This window comes from Nerophis lumbriciformis, linkage group LG24 (genome assembly GCF_033978685.3).
Source record: "Nerophis lumbriciformis linkage group LG24, RoL_Nlum_v2.1, whole genome shotgun sequence".
In the NCBI taxonomy this organism is placed as follows: domain Eukaryota; kingdom Metazoa; phylum Chordata; class Actinopteri; order Syngnathiformes; family Syngnathidae; genus Nerophis; species Nerophis lumbriciformis.
This window is the reverse complement of record NC_084571.2, coordinates 41,012,399-41,029,633: the sequence shown is the minus strand read 5'-3', so window position 1 is coordinate 41,029,633 and position 17,235 is coordinate 41,012,399. Positions and strand designations below refer to the sequence as shown.

The window sequence follows — 17,235 nt, the reverse complement described above, 5'->3', positions numbered from 1 at the left end:
TAATGTCTTAGAATTGCCACTTCATGCGAGGTCTACTAAATAATACAGTACAGTACTTGCGAATGATACACAGAAGAGCAGAGCTCAGTGTTAAATACGTTTTTAGTTTTTTTTTTTTAAACTGATACATTTATTTACACATTTAAACACACAGAAGTTATGAACATTGGTACCGTCAAGTATCGGTATCGAATCCAAAGTACAGAGAATTGGTACCATATCGATTCAAATGTGAAAGGTTCGCTTTTAGATGGAGGGGGGGGGGGGGGGGGGGTCTGGAATGCAGGACGCGCTGATCGATACTTTCATGTTTGTCTACAAAAATGTCCAAACGTACCAGAAAAAGCGACACATTTACATACATCGCAACAAAGTAGCTAAATTAGAAACACAAATCCCTCCTGCTACATCTTCTTATTCTCTGGTAGACCGAGTGCGTATTAGGTGTGTTCAAGCAGAGTTGCAATAAGAAAGGAATTGCAAGTGAAAGTGAATGTATCGCATACTTGCCGACCCTCCCGGATTTTCCGGGAGACTCCCGAAATTCAGCGCCTCTCCCGAAAACCTCCCGGGACAAATTTTCTCCCGAAAATCTCCCGAAATTCAGGCGGAGCTGGAGGCCACGCCCCCTCCAGCTCCATGCGGACCTGAGTGACGTGTTGACAACACACAACAACAGCGTCTACCGTAAAGCAGTTCGTCTGCCGTAAACAGCAATGTTGTGACACTTTTAAACAGGACAATACTGCCATCTACTGTACATGCATATGTGACCCACCCATAATGTGTCACATTTTTGTGTTAATTTATTTATTTTATTTTGTGGTTTGAATTCGTTTTTGGAGCTGTCATTACACATTTATCAGTATTCATATTGGTCAGTAGGGGGCAGTAGGGCGTTTCTTCCCAATTGAATGCTATCACCTGCAGACCGGAAGTGTCTTGTCATTCTGATGAGCGCGACCAGTCTGTGAACAATTGAAACGTCCTGTGTGCTTTTTCCTCCTGTATAACAGGTTAGTTTTGGTGAATCAACTCACTGAATAATATCCATGTGATCTTTATAAGTTTAAGTACACATTCTGATGGTGGAGCCTAACTCTAAAGTGTTTGTGAGTTGTAGTTTGTATTTGTGAATGAATCCAGTGCACAGCTGCAGTGATCAATGCAAAAAGGCGACGTGAGTGCGCAATGTTTATGTAGGAACTTCTGATCCTAATTCAGACTCCCAAATTAGAGCTCCCGTTTTCTTATTGATTTTATAATGTATACCGTATTTTCCGCACCATAAGGCGCCCTGGGTTATAAGCCGCGCCTTCAATGAACGGCATATTTCAAAACTTTGTCCACCTATAAGACGCCCCGTGTTATAAGCCGCATCTAACTGCGCTAAAGGAATGTCAAAAAAACAGTCAGATAGGTCAGTCAAACTTTAATAATATATTAAAAACCAGCGTGATGTGGGCGCGCACGGAGTCGTATATCAACATGGACGGAGCTGCGTGAAAAAAGCCACCCGGCCTCTTCGCTTAAACTTACCTTAACCACTCGCTCATCTTTTCTTCATCCATCCCTTCGAGTTAGCTTTTATGATGACGCCGGCTGGAAAGGTCTCTTTTGGCAAGGTCTTCCTTTTGAATATCACCATGGGTGGAAGTTTCTGGCCATTAGCATGGCAAGCTAGAACCACAGTGAAGGATGACTTCTCATTCCCTGTGGTGCGAATATTCACCGTACGTGCTCCCGTTGTATCCACAGTGCGGTTCACAGGAATATCAAAAGTCAGTGGAACCTCGTCCATGTTGATAATGTTCTCTGGCCGGATCTTTTTTTCAGCTATCTTGTTTTTACAATACGCACGGAAAGTAGCCAGCTTTTCTTGAAAGTCTTTAGGCAGTTGCTGTGAAATAGTAGTCCGTGTGCGGATGGAGAGATTGCGTCTTTTCATGAACCGGATCCCTGTCGCTTAGTAGGAGCCATTTTGTGGTCTTTACAGATGTAAACACACAAAGGAAATGAAACGTAATATCCGCGCGCTTCTTCTTCTTCTACGCGGGCGGGTGGTTGCTTACAGTAGAAGAAGAAGCGCTTCCTGTTCTATGGGGGCGGGTGCTTACCTTGGCGGTTGCTTGCGTAGAAGAAGAAGCACTTCCTCTTCTACGGGGAAAAAAGATGGCGGCTGTTTACCGTAGTTGCGAGACCGAAACTTTATGAAAATGAATCTTAATATTAATCCATATATAAAGCGCACCGGTTTATAAGGCGCACTGTCAGCTTTTGAGAAAATGTGTGGTTTTTAGGTGCGCCTTATAGTGCGGAAAGTACGGTATTTGTATAATGTGTGTGTTCTGAAATAGTGACAGAGAATAGAACAAGGATGGACAATTCAACCCTTAACTCAACAATGAGTAGATGAGTGTTATGTGTGTGTATATGTGTAAATAAATGAACACTGAATTTCAAGTATTTCTTTTATTTATATATGTATATATATATATATATGTATACATATATATATACATATATGTATGTAATAATATATATATATATATATATATATATATATATATATATATATATATATATATAGCTAGAATTCACTGAAAGTCAAGTATTTCTTATATATATATATCTTAACCACGCCCCCCACCCCCACACCCCCACCTCCCGAAATCGGAGGTCTCAAGGTTGGCAAGTATGATGCATTGCAACATTCCATTACTATACATTACAGTAAGGTATTGTTTCTTTAATCAGAAAAAAAAACAGTAAATATTTCAGCTGTTCCTCTCAAACTCTTATTTTGTTTGCACAGTCAGACAGGCTGTAATGCACATGGATTTTATTGTGAAATTAAAACAAAATCCATCCATAATTGATCAAGTGGATTTTACCTAGCCCAAACGACGAGCTACATTTATAGTCCCATTATTAATGTGTTTAATAATGAGTGAGAATAGGTGTAGCCAAATGTATTTGTGACGGGACGCCACAAATGCAAACCATTTTCACATTAATCACAACATAAACTAGTAAATAACTCAGTTTGGGCCAATGGTTTTCAGTTTTTTATATTCGTAGTTGTCCACCAGATGGTGCTATATTTTCCCATTCAAAGCATGCAGCAAAATGTATTTGACTGTTTACCACAAAGGTGCCTTGCTACTGGAATGATAACAGTGTGTGTGGATGTGTGGGTTTTATTTTGGTTGTCCTTTTTTTTCCCTCTTAAAAAATGTGAAACTAAGTCATCAGAATCCTGGAAATATAAACTGTATTTGATATTTAATCAATTAAAGCAGAATTAATTTACACAGATTGACATGTTAAAAGTGAAAATAAATATTATTATGTGATGTATTTTGCACCTGAATAGACCTTCACACTCCTCAGCCTTCCCGGTAAGGTCTATTCAGGTGTACTAGAGAGGAGGCTACACCGGATAGTCGAACCTCGGATTCAGGAGGAACAGTGTGGTTTTCGTCCTGGTCGTGGAACTGTGGACCAGCTCTATACTCTCGGCAGGGTCCTTGAGGGTGCATGGGAGTTTGCCCAACCAGTCTACATGTGCTTTGTGGACTTGGAGAAGGCATTCGACCGTGTACCCCGGGAAGTCCTGTGGGGAGTGCTCAGAGAGTATGGGGTAACGGACTGTCTTATTGTGGCGGTTCGCTCCCTGTATGATCAGTGCCAGAGCTTGGTCCGCATTGCCGGCAGTAAGTCGGACACGTTTCCAGTGAGGGTTGGACTCCGCCAAGGCTGCCCTTTGTCACCGATTCTGTTCATAACCTTTATGGACAGAATTTCTAGACGCAGTCAGGGCGTTGAGGGGATCTGGTTTGGTGGCTGCAGGATTAGGTCTCTGCTATTTGCAGATGATGTGGTCCTGATGGCTTCCTCTGGCCAAGATCTTCAGCTCTCGCTGGATCGGTTCGCAGCCGAGTGTGAAGCGACTGGGATGAGAATCAGCACCTCCAAGTCCGAGTCCATGGTTCTCTCCCGGAAAAGGGTGGAGTGCCATCTCCGGGTTGGGGAGGAGATCTTGCCCCAAGTGGAGGAGTTCAAGTACCTCGGAGTCTTGTTCACGAGTGGGGGAAGAGTGGATCGTGAGATCGACAGGCGGATCGGTGCGGCATCTTCAGTAATGAGGACGCTGTATCAATCCGTTGTGGTGAAGAAGGAGCTGAGCCGGAAGGCAAAGCTCTCGATTTACCGGTCGATCTACGTTCCCATCCTCACCTATGGTCATGAGCTTTGGGTCATGACCGAAAGGACAAGATCACGGGTACAAGCGGCCGAAATGAGTTTCCTCCGCCGAGTGGCGGGGCTCTCCCTTAGAGATAGGGTGAGAAGCTCTGTCATTCGGGGGGAGCTCAAAGTAAAGCCGCTGCTCCTCCACATCGAGAGGAGCCAGATGAGGTGGTTCGGGCATCTGGTCAGGATGCCACCCGAACGCCTCCCTAGGAAGGTGTTTCGGGCACGTCCGACCGGTAGGAGGCCACGGGGAAGACCCAGGACACGCTGGGAAGACTATCTCTCCCGGCTGGCCTGGGAACGCCTCGGGATCCCCCGGGAGGAGCTGGACGAAGTGGCTGGGGAGAGGGAAGTCTGGGCTTCCCTGCTTAGGCTGCTGCCCCCGCGACCCGACCTCGGATAAGCGGAAGAAGATGGATGGATGGATGGATGTATTTTGCAACATTTTCTTTACCTACAAATCTTCCCTACAACAAGTGAAAACACATGTGCATTGTTGCACCGCTGTCGTCACAGGTGGAGCCAACCGCCACGGTTCTGGACATCAAGGCCCTGTTTCATAAATCATGTAAGTCAACAACATGACAAACTCACAAATGACTTCCAACATGACAACATAAACGCGCACATTTTCAACAGATCCTAAGTGGCACCCGGCCAGACAATCCCTGCGCCTGGATCCAAGTACGAGCCACAATCCTATCTTGATTGGCAGGAGGTCATGTGATCTTGATTGGCTGAATGTCTTTTTCCTTTTCTTTTCAGAGGCTAAAAGTCTCAGGGATGAAGAAGTTCTCCAAACCCTTCCTGTGGGAACCACAGCTAGCTTTTACTTCAGCGACCTCGGACCTCAACTCACATGGGGAACCGTGAGTCCACGCACGTGCAGATGCGCCTCCTATATTTAAGCTACTAATATACAGTCTATAAAGAGAGTATGGCCAACTGAACAACAGCCGGTATTTTTGCTATCAAGGATAAAAGCAATTGCTGTTGTTTTGACGTTAATTTTTCTGACAAAACCAAGCAAAATAATATGTCTACATATAGTTCTAAACATACTCTAGCTCATAAACATACCCATACTTGCCAACCTTGAGACCTCCGATTTCGGGAGGTGGGGGGAGGGGTGGGCGTGGCTAAAAGGGGAGGAGTATATTTACAGCTAGAATTCACCAAGTCAAGTATTTCATATACCGTATTTTCCGCACTATAAGCCGCACCTAAAAACCACAAATTTTCACAAAAGCTGACAGTGCGGCTTATAACCCGGTGCGCCTTATATATGGATTAATATAAATATTTATTTTCATAAAGTTTCGGTCTCGCAACTACGGTAAACAGCCGCCATCTTTTTTCCCCGTAGAAGAGGAAGCGCTTCTTCTTCTATGGTAAGCAACTGCCAAGGTAAGCACCCGCCCCCATAGAAGAGGAAGCGCTTCTTCTACGGTAAGCAACCACCCGCCCCCGTAGAAGAAGAAGCGCGCGGGTATTACGTTTCATTTCCTTTGTGTGTTCCATGTTGATATACGACTCCATGCGCGCCCACATCACAGATGGTGTCAAAAAACAAGTGAAGCACACAAATACAACACTCGCCGTCATTCCGGGTGGATTAACCAAAGAACTCCAACCGCTCGATATTGGTGTTAACAGGGCATTTAAAGCACGACTGCGAACGGCGTAGGAACAATGGATGACCGAAGGCGAACACACATTCACTAAGACAGGGAGACAGCGCCGGACGACATACGCCAACATCTGCCAGTGGATCGTAAATGCCTGGGCGGATATTTCGGTCACAACTGTGGTCCGAGCTTTCCGGAAGGCAATGACTTCGACGAGACGGAGCCGGCCATTTTGGATCCCGTATTCGCCCAACTTTTTAATTCGGACACCGAAGGAGAAGAATTCGAGGGATTTATGAATGAAGAATAATTTCAGAAAGTGAGCGTTATGTTTATTTTGTGTGTTGTGACATTAACGTTCGAGCAACATTAAGTTATTGATGTTATTGCTCTGCACTATTTTGAATTTTACTATGTTTGTGATTGCACATTTGCACATTACCGTACATTTTGGGAGTGAACAGAGTTGTTAGAACGCTGGTTTTTAATATATTATTAAAGTTTGACTGAACTATCTGACTGTTTTTTTGACATTCCTTTAGCGCAGTTAGATGCGGCTTATAACACGGGGCGGCTTATAGGTGGACAAAGTTTTGAAATATGCCGTTCATTGAAGGCGCGGCTTATAACCCAGGGCGCCTTATGGTGCGGAAAATACGGTATATATAGATAATATATATATATATATATATATATATATATATATATATATATATATATATATATATATATATATATATATATATATATATAAGAAATACTTGACGTTCAGTGAATTCTAGCTATATATATATATATATATATATATATATATATATATATATATATAAATATATATATATATATATATATATATATATATAAAATAAATACTTGAATTTCAGTGTTCATTTATTTACACATATACACACACATAACACTCATCTACTCATTGTTGAGTTAAGGGTTGAATTGTCCATCCTTGTTCTATTCTCTGTCACTATTTTTCGAACCATGATGCATTGCTGTGTGGCACGCACAAAAGTGCTTTCATCAAATGCACTAGATGGCAGTATTGTCCTGTTTAAGAGTGTCACAACATTGCTGTTTACGGCAGACGAACTGCTTTACGGTAGACAAAAAACTTGACTGCTGTTGTTGTGTGTTGTTGCCGCGCTGGGAGGACGTTAATGAAACTGCCTAACAATAAACCCACATAAGAAACCAAGAACTCGCCCTCCATCATTCTACAGTTATAACGTGATTGGGCAGGTATGCTGTTTAAATTGTGGGTTAATACTCAAATAAAATATTTGTTATTATGGATCTGAGTCCGCCTGAATTTCGGGAGATTTTCGGGAGAAAATTTGTCCCGGGAGGTTTTCGGGAGAGGCGCTGAATTTCGGGAGTCTCCCGGAAAATCCGGGAGGGTTGGCAAGTATGAACATACCATAAAACATGCTTTTATTTCGTGCATGTATAATTTTGCGACCGTTTTTGATGCACTTTGCTGCTGCATTCATACAGGCTCGATAAAACGCACCCCACGGCACAAGAAATATAGGGATGTCCGATAATGGCTTTTTTGCCGATATTCCGATATTGTCCAACTCTTAATTACCGATATCAACCGATACCGATATATACAGTCGTGGAATTAACACATTATTATGCCTAATTTGGACAACCAGGTATGGTGAAGAAGGTCCTTTTTTTTTAAATTAATACAATAAAATAAGATAAATACCGTATATTACCAAATAGTAGCCCGGGCGTTTATTTCACAAAATCGATTTTGGAGACAGGCATTTAAAAGAAGCAGGCGGTTATTTGCACAAGGCTTTTATTTATTTTTGCACCAGCCTGCACCAGGCCATTATTTGGTTACAATGGTTACTGTCCAGTATTTTTTTTTCGTACAAAAAACTTTAAATGTAAAAGCTATTGTAAACATACAAACAAAAAAACAAGAGATCAACATGAGGTAGGCTACCAAAAGACAAGAGATCAACAAGGCCTCAACATGGCAGTAGTGCAACAATTGTCAAATAGAATACCAATACTAAAAATAGATAAACTTTTTAAATAAAGCAGCCTACTAGGAAAAATAAAATGATGGTACCAAGTACCCAAGTATAAAACCCAGCATCAAAACAGAACAATAATACTGTCACTTAAATAAAATAAAGGCTACAGTACTCCAAACTTTAAATAAAGCAGCATACAGGAAAAATAAAATGATGGTACCAAGTACTCTATAAAACCATCAAAACAATAATACTGCAGCAAACGCAACCCAAGTAGCATTTTAATCTAAATTATGCAAATAACATCCCATGGGCGGCTATTTGGACAGAGGCGGTTATTAGGAAGAGGCGGTTAATTCACAAAATGGGGTCAGACCCCGGGCGGCTATTAGGACATGGGCGGTTATTTGCCCAAGGGCGTTTATTTGGTAATATACGGTAAATTAAAAACATTTTCTTGAATAAAAGAGAAATTAAAACAATATAAAAACAGTTACATAGAAACTAGTAATTAATGAAAATGAGTCAAATTAACTGTTAAAGGTTAGTACTATTAGTGGAGCAGCAGCACGCACAATCATGTGTGCTTACGGACTGTATCCCTTGCAGACTGTATTATTGTATAATATAGTATAAATATACACTTTTAAAAATATATATATTTTTTTTAATTTTTATAACTTTATTATCTTTTTATTTTTTTTATTTTTTTTTAATACACTGTAGCGCTTTGAGATTGTTTACTCAATATAAAGTGCTTTTTACAATTAAAATCTATTATTATTATTATTGATATATATTGATGTATAATGTAGGAACCAGAATATTAATAACAGAAAGAAACAACCCTTTTGTGGGGGAGGGAGGTTTTTTGGGTTGGTGCACTAATTGTAAGTGTATCTTGTGTTTTTTATGTTGATTTAATTTATTAAAAAAAACAAAAAAAAAAAAAAACGATACCGATTATTTCCGATATTACATTTTAAAGCATTTATCGGCCGATAATATCCCTAAAGAAATATAAACAAAAATACACAGAATGACTGAAAAAATGACTGATTATTAGCTTTGGACCAACAATCACGGAGAAATTGTGACTTTTGTGTAAAGTATGTTAACTGTTGTATTTGAGCTATGGCTGTGCTTTTAGACTGAGACAAACTATCATCACACCCAAAATCTTATCAATCAATCAATCAAAGTTTATTTATATAGCCCAAAATCACAAGTGTCTCAAAGGGCTGCACAAGCCACAACGACATCCTCGGCTTACAATGTCTACTCCCGTCTATTGGTAATTGTGTTTAAACGTCCTCTTCTGCTGTTACCAAATAGCATCATCCTAGTTTTACTGAAAATCAAGGATAGTCTTTTTTTTTTGTTAAACCATTTGTACATCTTTCTGTTATTATTTGTATTAGCTTCTGTGTGTTCTGTCCTGAACAAAACGGAAAACAACTAACGAGGAAGCGCCGCAAACACATACAGTAGCATCAGCCAAATTCGGGAGCAGTCATGGCGCCATGTAGTCATGGTCGTGTCTTATGGGCAATCATTGAGATCGTCAGAAACCAGCAGAGGTGGGTAGTAACGCGCTACATTTACTCCGTTACATCTACTTGAGTAACTTTTGGGATAAATTGTACTTCTAAGAGTAGTTTTAATGCAACATACTCTTACTTTTACTTGAGTATATTTATAGAGAAGAAACGCTACTTTTACTCCGCTACTTTTATCTACATTCAGCTCGCTACTCGCTACTAATTTTTATCGATCTGTTAATGCACGCTTTGTTTGTTTTGGTCTGTCAGACAGACCTTCAAAGTGCCTGCGTTTCAACAAATACAGTCACTGGTGACGTTCACTCTGTTCCACCAATCAGATGCAGTCACTGGTGACGTTGGACCAATCAAACAGAGCCAGGCGGTCACATGACCTGACTTAAACAAGTTGAAAAACTTATTCGGGTGTTACCATTTAGTGGTCAATTGTACGGAATATGTACTGTACTGTGCAATCTACTAATAAAAGTTCCAATCAATCAATCAAAACTGTGAAGGAAAAAATACCTTTTTTTTTTTTCAACATCCCGTCAAAAGCCTAAAGACTGACTGCACAGTTCCTGTCTTCACAATAAAAGTGCTGCTCCATTGCGCCTGCGCTTTCAAAATAAGAGTCTCCGAAAGCCAGCGCAAACAAGCTAGCAAGCTACGGAGTTTGCCGCCAATGTATTTCTTGTAAAGTGTATAAAAACGAATATGGAAGCTGGACAAATAAGATGCCAAAAACCAACCACTTTCATGTGGTATTAGACAGAAAGGAGTAACTTTTTTTCTCCTCCATTTGAAAATGTGGACATTATCAGCACTACTGTCTGATTCCAATCAATGCAAGTCATCAGAATCAGGTAATACACCAACTTATATTCTTGTCTTCATGAAAGAAAGGAATCTATATGTGTTAAACATGCATGTATATTCATTAAAACACCTTTAACATGTAAACAAAAGCGGCAAAATAAATAAATATAAATTATATACTGTATATATCAATGTATGTATATATATATATATATATATGTATATATGTGTGTGTGTGTATGTATATATATATATATATATATATATATATATATATATATATATATATATATATATATATATATATATATATATATGTGTGTGTGTGTATGTTACTCATCAGTTACTCAGTACTTGAGTAGTTTTTTCACAACATACTTTTTACTTTTACTCAAGTAAATATTTGGGTGACTACTCCTTACTTTTACTTGAGTAATAAATCTCTAAAGTAACAGTACTCTTACTTGAGTACAATTTCTGGCTACTCTACCCACCTCTGGAAACCAGGTTGGCCGTACTCTCTCTATACACGACTCTGATATGCAGAAAGTATTGGCGCCATCAAATGGTGTCATTTCAGGTTTCACGTAGCCTTAGTGTCCTTGTAAAACTGGTCAAGTTGGAGCAGAATATCCGACATTAATGTATTTTATCCAGAACCATGCAATGTGTAAAAATAGATGTCCGCAATAGACAATAAAGTATAATGAATGATGTAATACAGACTTACCCGCAAACCTAATTTGGGTAAGCGGTTTTTGTTCATTAAATAATTTCTGATCATTTCATTATCCTCTAAGCAAAATTGAATAGATAGCTAGATTTATAATTATATCAAATCATTTATTTTTCAACTGTTTTAAATATTTTAAATTATAACATTAACATTATCATTTTATTTTATTATTGCAATATTGTTATTATTAGAAATTATAATATGCAACACTTTAGAATGTATTATGGTACCCAAGTCATGATGAACAAAAAATACAATTCAATAAATAATTAAAGCTGCAAGCAGCGTTGGTCGGGCCCGCGTATTTGGCAGGTGCTAGTCCTAAGTGTCCCAATACTTTTGTCAAGTTTTAGTCCCAAGTGTCCCAATACTTTTGTCAAGTTGTAGTCTTAAGTGTCCCAATACTTTTGGCCAGTGTAGGTGTCCCAATACTTTTGTCCAGTGGTAGTCCTAAGTGTCCCAATACTTTTGTCCAGTTTTAGTCCTAAGTGTCCCAATACTTTTGTCAAGTAGTTGCCATAAGTGTCCCAATACTTTTGTCCAGTGTAAGTGTCCCAATACTTTTGTCCAGTTTTCGTCCTAAGTGTCGCAATACTTTTGTTCAGTGGTATTCGTAAGTGTCCCAATATTTTTTTCCAGTGTGAGTGTCCCAATACTTTTGTTCAGTTTTCGTCATAAGTGTCCCAATACTTTTGTCTACTTGTAGTCCGAATTGTCCCAAGACTTTTGTTTAGTGTACCTACCTTGTCTGCATTGTGTGGGCACGCTGGTGCTTCCTGCTTTTAAGCAGCCTTCTTGAAAAAACAGCAGCATCAGCGCAGCGGCTCTTTGAAGGGTCATAAAATCAAAACCGGAGCCGGTATTAAAACTCTTTCGATAACTTTTAATCAAAAGGGTTCCATCTCTCTCCTGTGTTAGTTTGAAGCCGAAACGACAAACACGCTCAGAGGAGATAATGTTTGAAGAAAGGTGACCGGTTTGTACAAAAATGTTGTGTTGAAGGGGGAATAGCAAACTTCCTGTAGATTTTTGCTGGGGGTTGTCAATTTATGAAATGTAGGTCTAAGTCAGACCTACGGAGAGGTTTTTGTTTCATGTCTCTCCGACCTTCCCAGTGGGAGTTACAGGCAGTTTTGTAAAAAAAAAAATTCCGAGGAGCAAATTTTTCACCGTTTTATTAATAAATTGCTCTAGAGCGCAATTTTTAAATTTGGGGTTAGGTTTTTTTTTATTAGATCGCAATTTTTGCAAGTCCTGATGTGTGCGTTCAGTTTGGTGAGTTTTGAAGCGTGTTAAGGGGGTCAAATTACAGCTCAAAGAGGCAAAAGTTACTGTTTTTAACTCAAATTTAGTGTTGAAGGGGGAATAGCAAACTTCCTGTAGATTTTTGGCCGAGGAAATAAATTAATTAAATTTAAGTCTAAGTAAGACCTACATAGAGGTTTTTGTTTCATGTCTCTACAACATTCGTACTGGGAGTTAAAAGCAGTTTTCTTTCTAGGGGGCGCTAGAGCGCAATTTTGAGTTTTGGGGTTTGGTTTTTTGATAACAAGTTGTGAGCGGGTCTTTTCTACAGCCGGAGAAATAATAACTAAGAAAAATCGTCTAAAATGTAATACGTCGGAAAAACTTTTTTTTTAAATTTTTTTTTTATATAAATGTGTAAAAAAATAAAATTAAAAAAATTCCCAGTCCACAATCATCCACAACACGTTCTCTTAGATTTCCATGTTATGATACATGTTCACATTATTTATTGACTGTATCTAAAAAAGATAAAAATATATTTTTATTTAAATGAAGATATGAAATAATCCTAAATGAAATACAATGACTTGGTTTACATTATATAGTTTTGCCGTATATTACTGATGTGTGTGTAAAATTTGGTGAGTTTTGAAGCATGCTAAGGGGGTCAAATTACAGCGCAAAGTTGCGGAAGAATAATAATAATAAAACCTTACAAATTCAATAGATCCTTATGTCCCATTTCATAAGGACTCCCTTTGGGAGTCCTTATATAATGGGCCATGTGGGCCCTAATTAAAACATTTTAAATTTCTGTTTCAATTCAACCCTCAAAAGTAAATTGGCCACAGACACATATTTATTTATGTCGTTTTAGTATTTCTAAAAATGTATGATTTTTTTCCATAAAGTCTTGCCACATCCAGTCAATGGCATAATAATATTTCATTATTTAAGCAGCACTGTGGGGGGTTCGTTACCAGAGGTGGGTAGAGTAGCCAGAAATTGTACTCAAGTAAGAGTACTGTTACTTTAGAGATGTATTACTCAAGTAAAAGTAAGGAGTAGTCACCCAAATATTTACTTGAGTAAAAGTAAAAAGTATGTTGTGAAAAAACTACTCAAGTACTGAGTAACTGATGAGTAACATATACACACACATATATATATATATATATATATATATATATATATATAAACCAGCCAAAAAAGAACAGAAAACGAAACGACATCATCTGGTACAACCCCCCATACAGCAAAAACGTCTCAACTAACATTGGACACAAATTCCTCAATCTGATCGACAAACACTTTCCCAAAGACAACACCCTAAGAAAAGTATTCAACAAGAACAACATTAAATTGAGCTACAGCTGCATGAACAATATACGACAAATCATCTCAAACCACAACAAAACAATTGCAAATGAGCCGTCGGCCCCCAGACAGAGCGACTCCAAAACCAACAAAGACTGTAACTGTCGAAAGAAACCTGATTGCCCTCTCAACGGGGGATGCTTACAAGCATCAGTTGTCTACCAATCTAAGGTAATACGCAAGGACATTAACACATCCGACACATATGTAGGATTAACCGAGGGAGAATTCAAAACCAGATGGAACAATCACAAGGCTTCTTTCAGGAACAAAAACCTGCGAAATACCACAGAACTCAGCAAACACATTTGGGACCTCAAAGACAATAATGCTGAATATTCAATAACATGGCAAATTCTTGCATCCAGCACACCTTACAATAGTGGTAATAAAAGATGCAACCTATGCTTGAAAGAGAAACTGTTTATTATTTACCGTCCAGACCTGTCATCCCTCAACAAGCGCAGCGAAATTGTAACAACATGCCGCCATAGACGGAAACACCTCCTAGGTAACACATGAGCCAATCACCACGCCCCTAGGCCAGCCTGTACCCACCCACTCTGTGCCCTATATAATCCATGGTATGTGAATGCTCCCATTAAAATCTCCTGATGATTGAGGGTACCCCCCCTCATGAAACAGGCCTGTAGAGATGAAATAGTCTTGTGATTTTTTTCCCCACACATACATATATATATATATATATATATATATATATATATATATATATATATATATATATATATATATATATATATATATACACACACACATATATATATATGTATCCATACATTGATATATACAGTATATAATTTATATTTATTTATTTTGCCGTTTTTGTTTACATGTTAAAGGTGTTTTAATGAATATACATGCATGTTTAACACATATAGATTCCTTTCTTTCATGAAGACAAGAATATAAGTTGGTGTATTACCTGATTCTGATGACTTGCATTGATTGTAATCAGACGGTAGTGATGATAACGTCCACGTTTTCAAATGGAGGAGAAAAAAAGTTCCTCCTTTCTGTCTAATACCACATGAAAGTTGTTGGTTTTTGGCATCTTATTTGTCCAGCTTCCATATTCGTTTTTATACACTTTACAAGAAATACATTGGCGGCAAACTCCGTAGCTTGCTAGCTTGTTTGCGCTGGCTTTCGGAGACTCTTATTTTGAAAGCGCAGGCGCGATGGAGCGGCACTTTTATTGTGAAGACAGGAACTGTGCAGTCAGTCTTTAGGCTTTTGACGGGATGTACGGTTGAAATAAAAAATTGTCTTTTTTCCTTCACACTTTTGATTGATTGATTGGAACTTTTATTAGTAGATTGCACAGTACAGTATATATTCCGTACGATTGACCACTAAATGGTAACACCCGAATACATTTTTCAACTTGTTTAAGTCAGGTCATGTGACCGCCTGGCTCTGTTTGATTGGTCCAACGTCACCAGTGACTGCATCTGATTGGTGGAACGGAGTGAACGTCACCAGTGACTGTATTTGTTGAACCGCAGGCACTATGAAGGTCTGTCTGACAGACCAAAACAAACAAAGAGTGCATTAACAGATCGATAAAAATTAGTAGCGAGTAGCGAGCTGAATGTAGATAAAAGTAGCGGAGTAAAAGTAGCGTTTCTTCTCTATGAATATACTCAAGTAAAAGTAAAAGTATGTTGCATTAAAACTACTCTTAGAAGTACAATTTATCCCAAAAGTTACTCAAGTAGATGTAACGGAGTAAATGTAGCACGTTACTACCCACCTCTGTTGGTTACTATTATAAATAAAAGTTTAAAAAAAAGAAAGTAGAATAGGTAACCAACATGACTAAATATAAAACAAGTTATATTAGTCAAGCATATCAGTATGCGTAATAGTACACATACTATACTTACTACTAATAGGCTGGAAGGGGGCAGCCAACATGACTACACTCTTAGAAATAAAAGTGCTAAGTAGAACCATATAAGGTTCTTCGGCTCGTCCTCATAGGAGAACCCTTTTTGGCTCCAGGTAGAACCTTTTTATAAAGGTTCCACCTGGAACCCTTTTGGAGGGTTCTACCTAGAACTGTGTGTGTAAGGTTCCACCCAGAACCCCCCATGAGAGGTTCTACAAAGAACCCACGCAGGGAGTTCCACTAAGAACCCTTTCATGTTTCAAGGGTTTCATCTAGAACCCACACAGGGAGTTCCACTAAGAACCCTTTCATATTTCAAGGGTTTCATCTAGAACCCACACAGGGAGTTCCACTAAGAACCCTTTCATGTTTCAAGGGTTTCATCTAGAACCCACACAGGGAGTTCCACTAAGAACCCTTTCGTATTTCAAGGGTTTCATCTAGAACCCACGCAGGGAGTTCCACTAAGAACCCTTTCATGTTTCAAGGGTTTCATCTAGAACCCACACAGGGAGTTCCACTAAGAACCCTTTCGTATTTCAAGGGTTTAATCTAGAACCCACACAGGGAGTTCCACTAAGAACCCTTTTGTATTTCAAGACTTTCATCTAGAACCCACGCAGGTAGTTCCACTAAGAACCCTTTCGTATTTCAAGGGTTTCATCTAGAACCCACACAGGGAGTTCCACTAAGAACCCTTTCGTTTGTCAAGGGTTTCATCTAGAACCCATGCAGGGAGTTCCACTAAGAACCCTTTCATGTTTCAAGGGTTTCATCTAGAACCCACACGGGAGTTCCACAAAGAACTCTTTCATGTTTCAAGGGTTTCATCTAGACCTGACACAGGGGGTTCTAAAAACATCCCTTTTCAAAGGTTTTCACCGATAACCGTCTTGTCTTCTGAGGGTTCTATAAAGAACCATATTGTATTCTACAGATCAGTTTAGTTCATATTATATTGTGGTCATTTATCATGTTGACATTGAACAAACATTCAAAACATTTTAATGAGAAAAACATTTATTTAAAGATAGGCACCATTATTGGCAAATGTTATCAGGAAGTATGTCCCTGGTGACACAGGATCTTACCCATTCTTTCAACAATCCCTGAAGAACTCTTTTCTTCCAAAAACGGTTCTCTGGATCAAAATAGTTCTTACTGGAACCCTTAGTGTTAGTGAGAACCCTTTTAAAACCAATTATTCAGAAAAGGGGTTTTAAAGGGTTCTCTGGATCAAAATGGTTCTTACTGGAACCATTAGCGTTACCAAGAACCCTTGAAAAACCCTTTCTTCGGGAAAGGGTTTTTCAGAAGCAAATGGTTCCAGTTAGAACCTCAGCCCTTGTAGAAGAACCCTTTTAGAACCCTTATTTCTAAGAGTGTAGATATAAAAGAAGTTATAATATTAGTCAATCGTAATAGTACACCTACTATATTTACTACTAATATACGATTTGTTTTACCATGATACAATGTCGTGTGCATCTGGATTAGACGTGATTTAAGCACAACTCATATTTTGAGCCTCACTTGTGACACCCGTCATACATCGTATGTAATAAAAGTCCATTTGGCTGCTTTGTGTTCCTCCTCCTCCGCCTGTCCTCTACGCCGGGACATCTAATCTCATGGCCTCATTTCTCCTGCTGGTGTTTATCCCCTTCCAGCCTCTCACTTGTCTCTCACTTTGTTCACCCTTTAGCCACTCGCT

General features: G+C 39.0%; 1 protein-coding gene across 3 annotated transcripts in view; it reads left to right on the top strand.

Moving 5' to 3' along the window:
• tecra (trans-2,3-enoyl-CoA reductase a) overlaps nucleotides 1-17,235 on the top strand; it is a 45,078-nt gene that overhangs the window by 7,415 nt on the left and 20,428 nt on the right. For all 3 annotated transcript variants that reach the window (XM_061982083.2, XM_061982082.1, XM_061982081.1), the window contains exons 2-4: nucleotides 4,771-4,822; nucleotides 4,894-4,938; nucleotides 5,020-5,123. In XM_061982083.2, coding sequence (XP_061838067.1) covers nucleotides 4,771-4,822; nucleotides 4,894-4,938; nucleotides 5,020-5,123 — 201 coding nt within the window. The remainder of the gene's footprint in view (nucleotides 1-4,770; nucleotides 4,823-4,893; nucleotides 4,939-5,019; nucleotides 5,124-17,235) is intronic.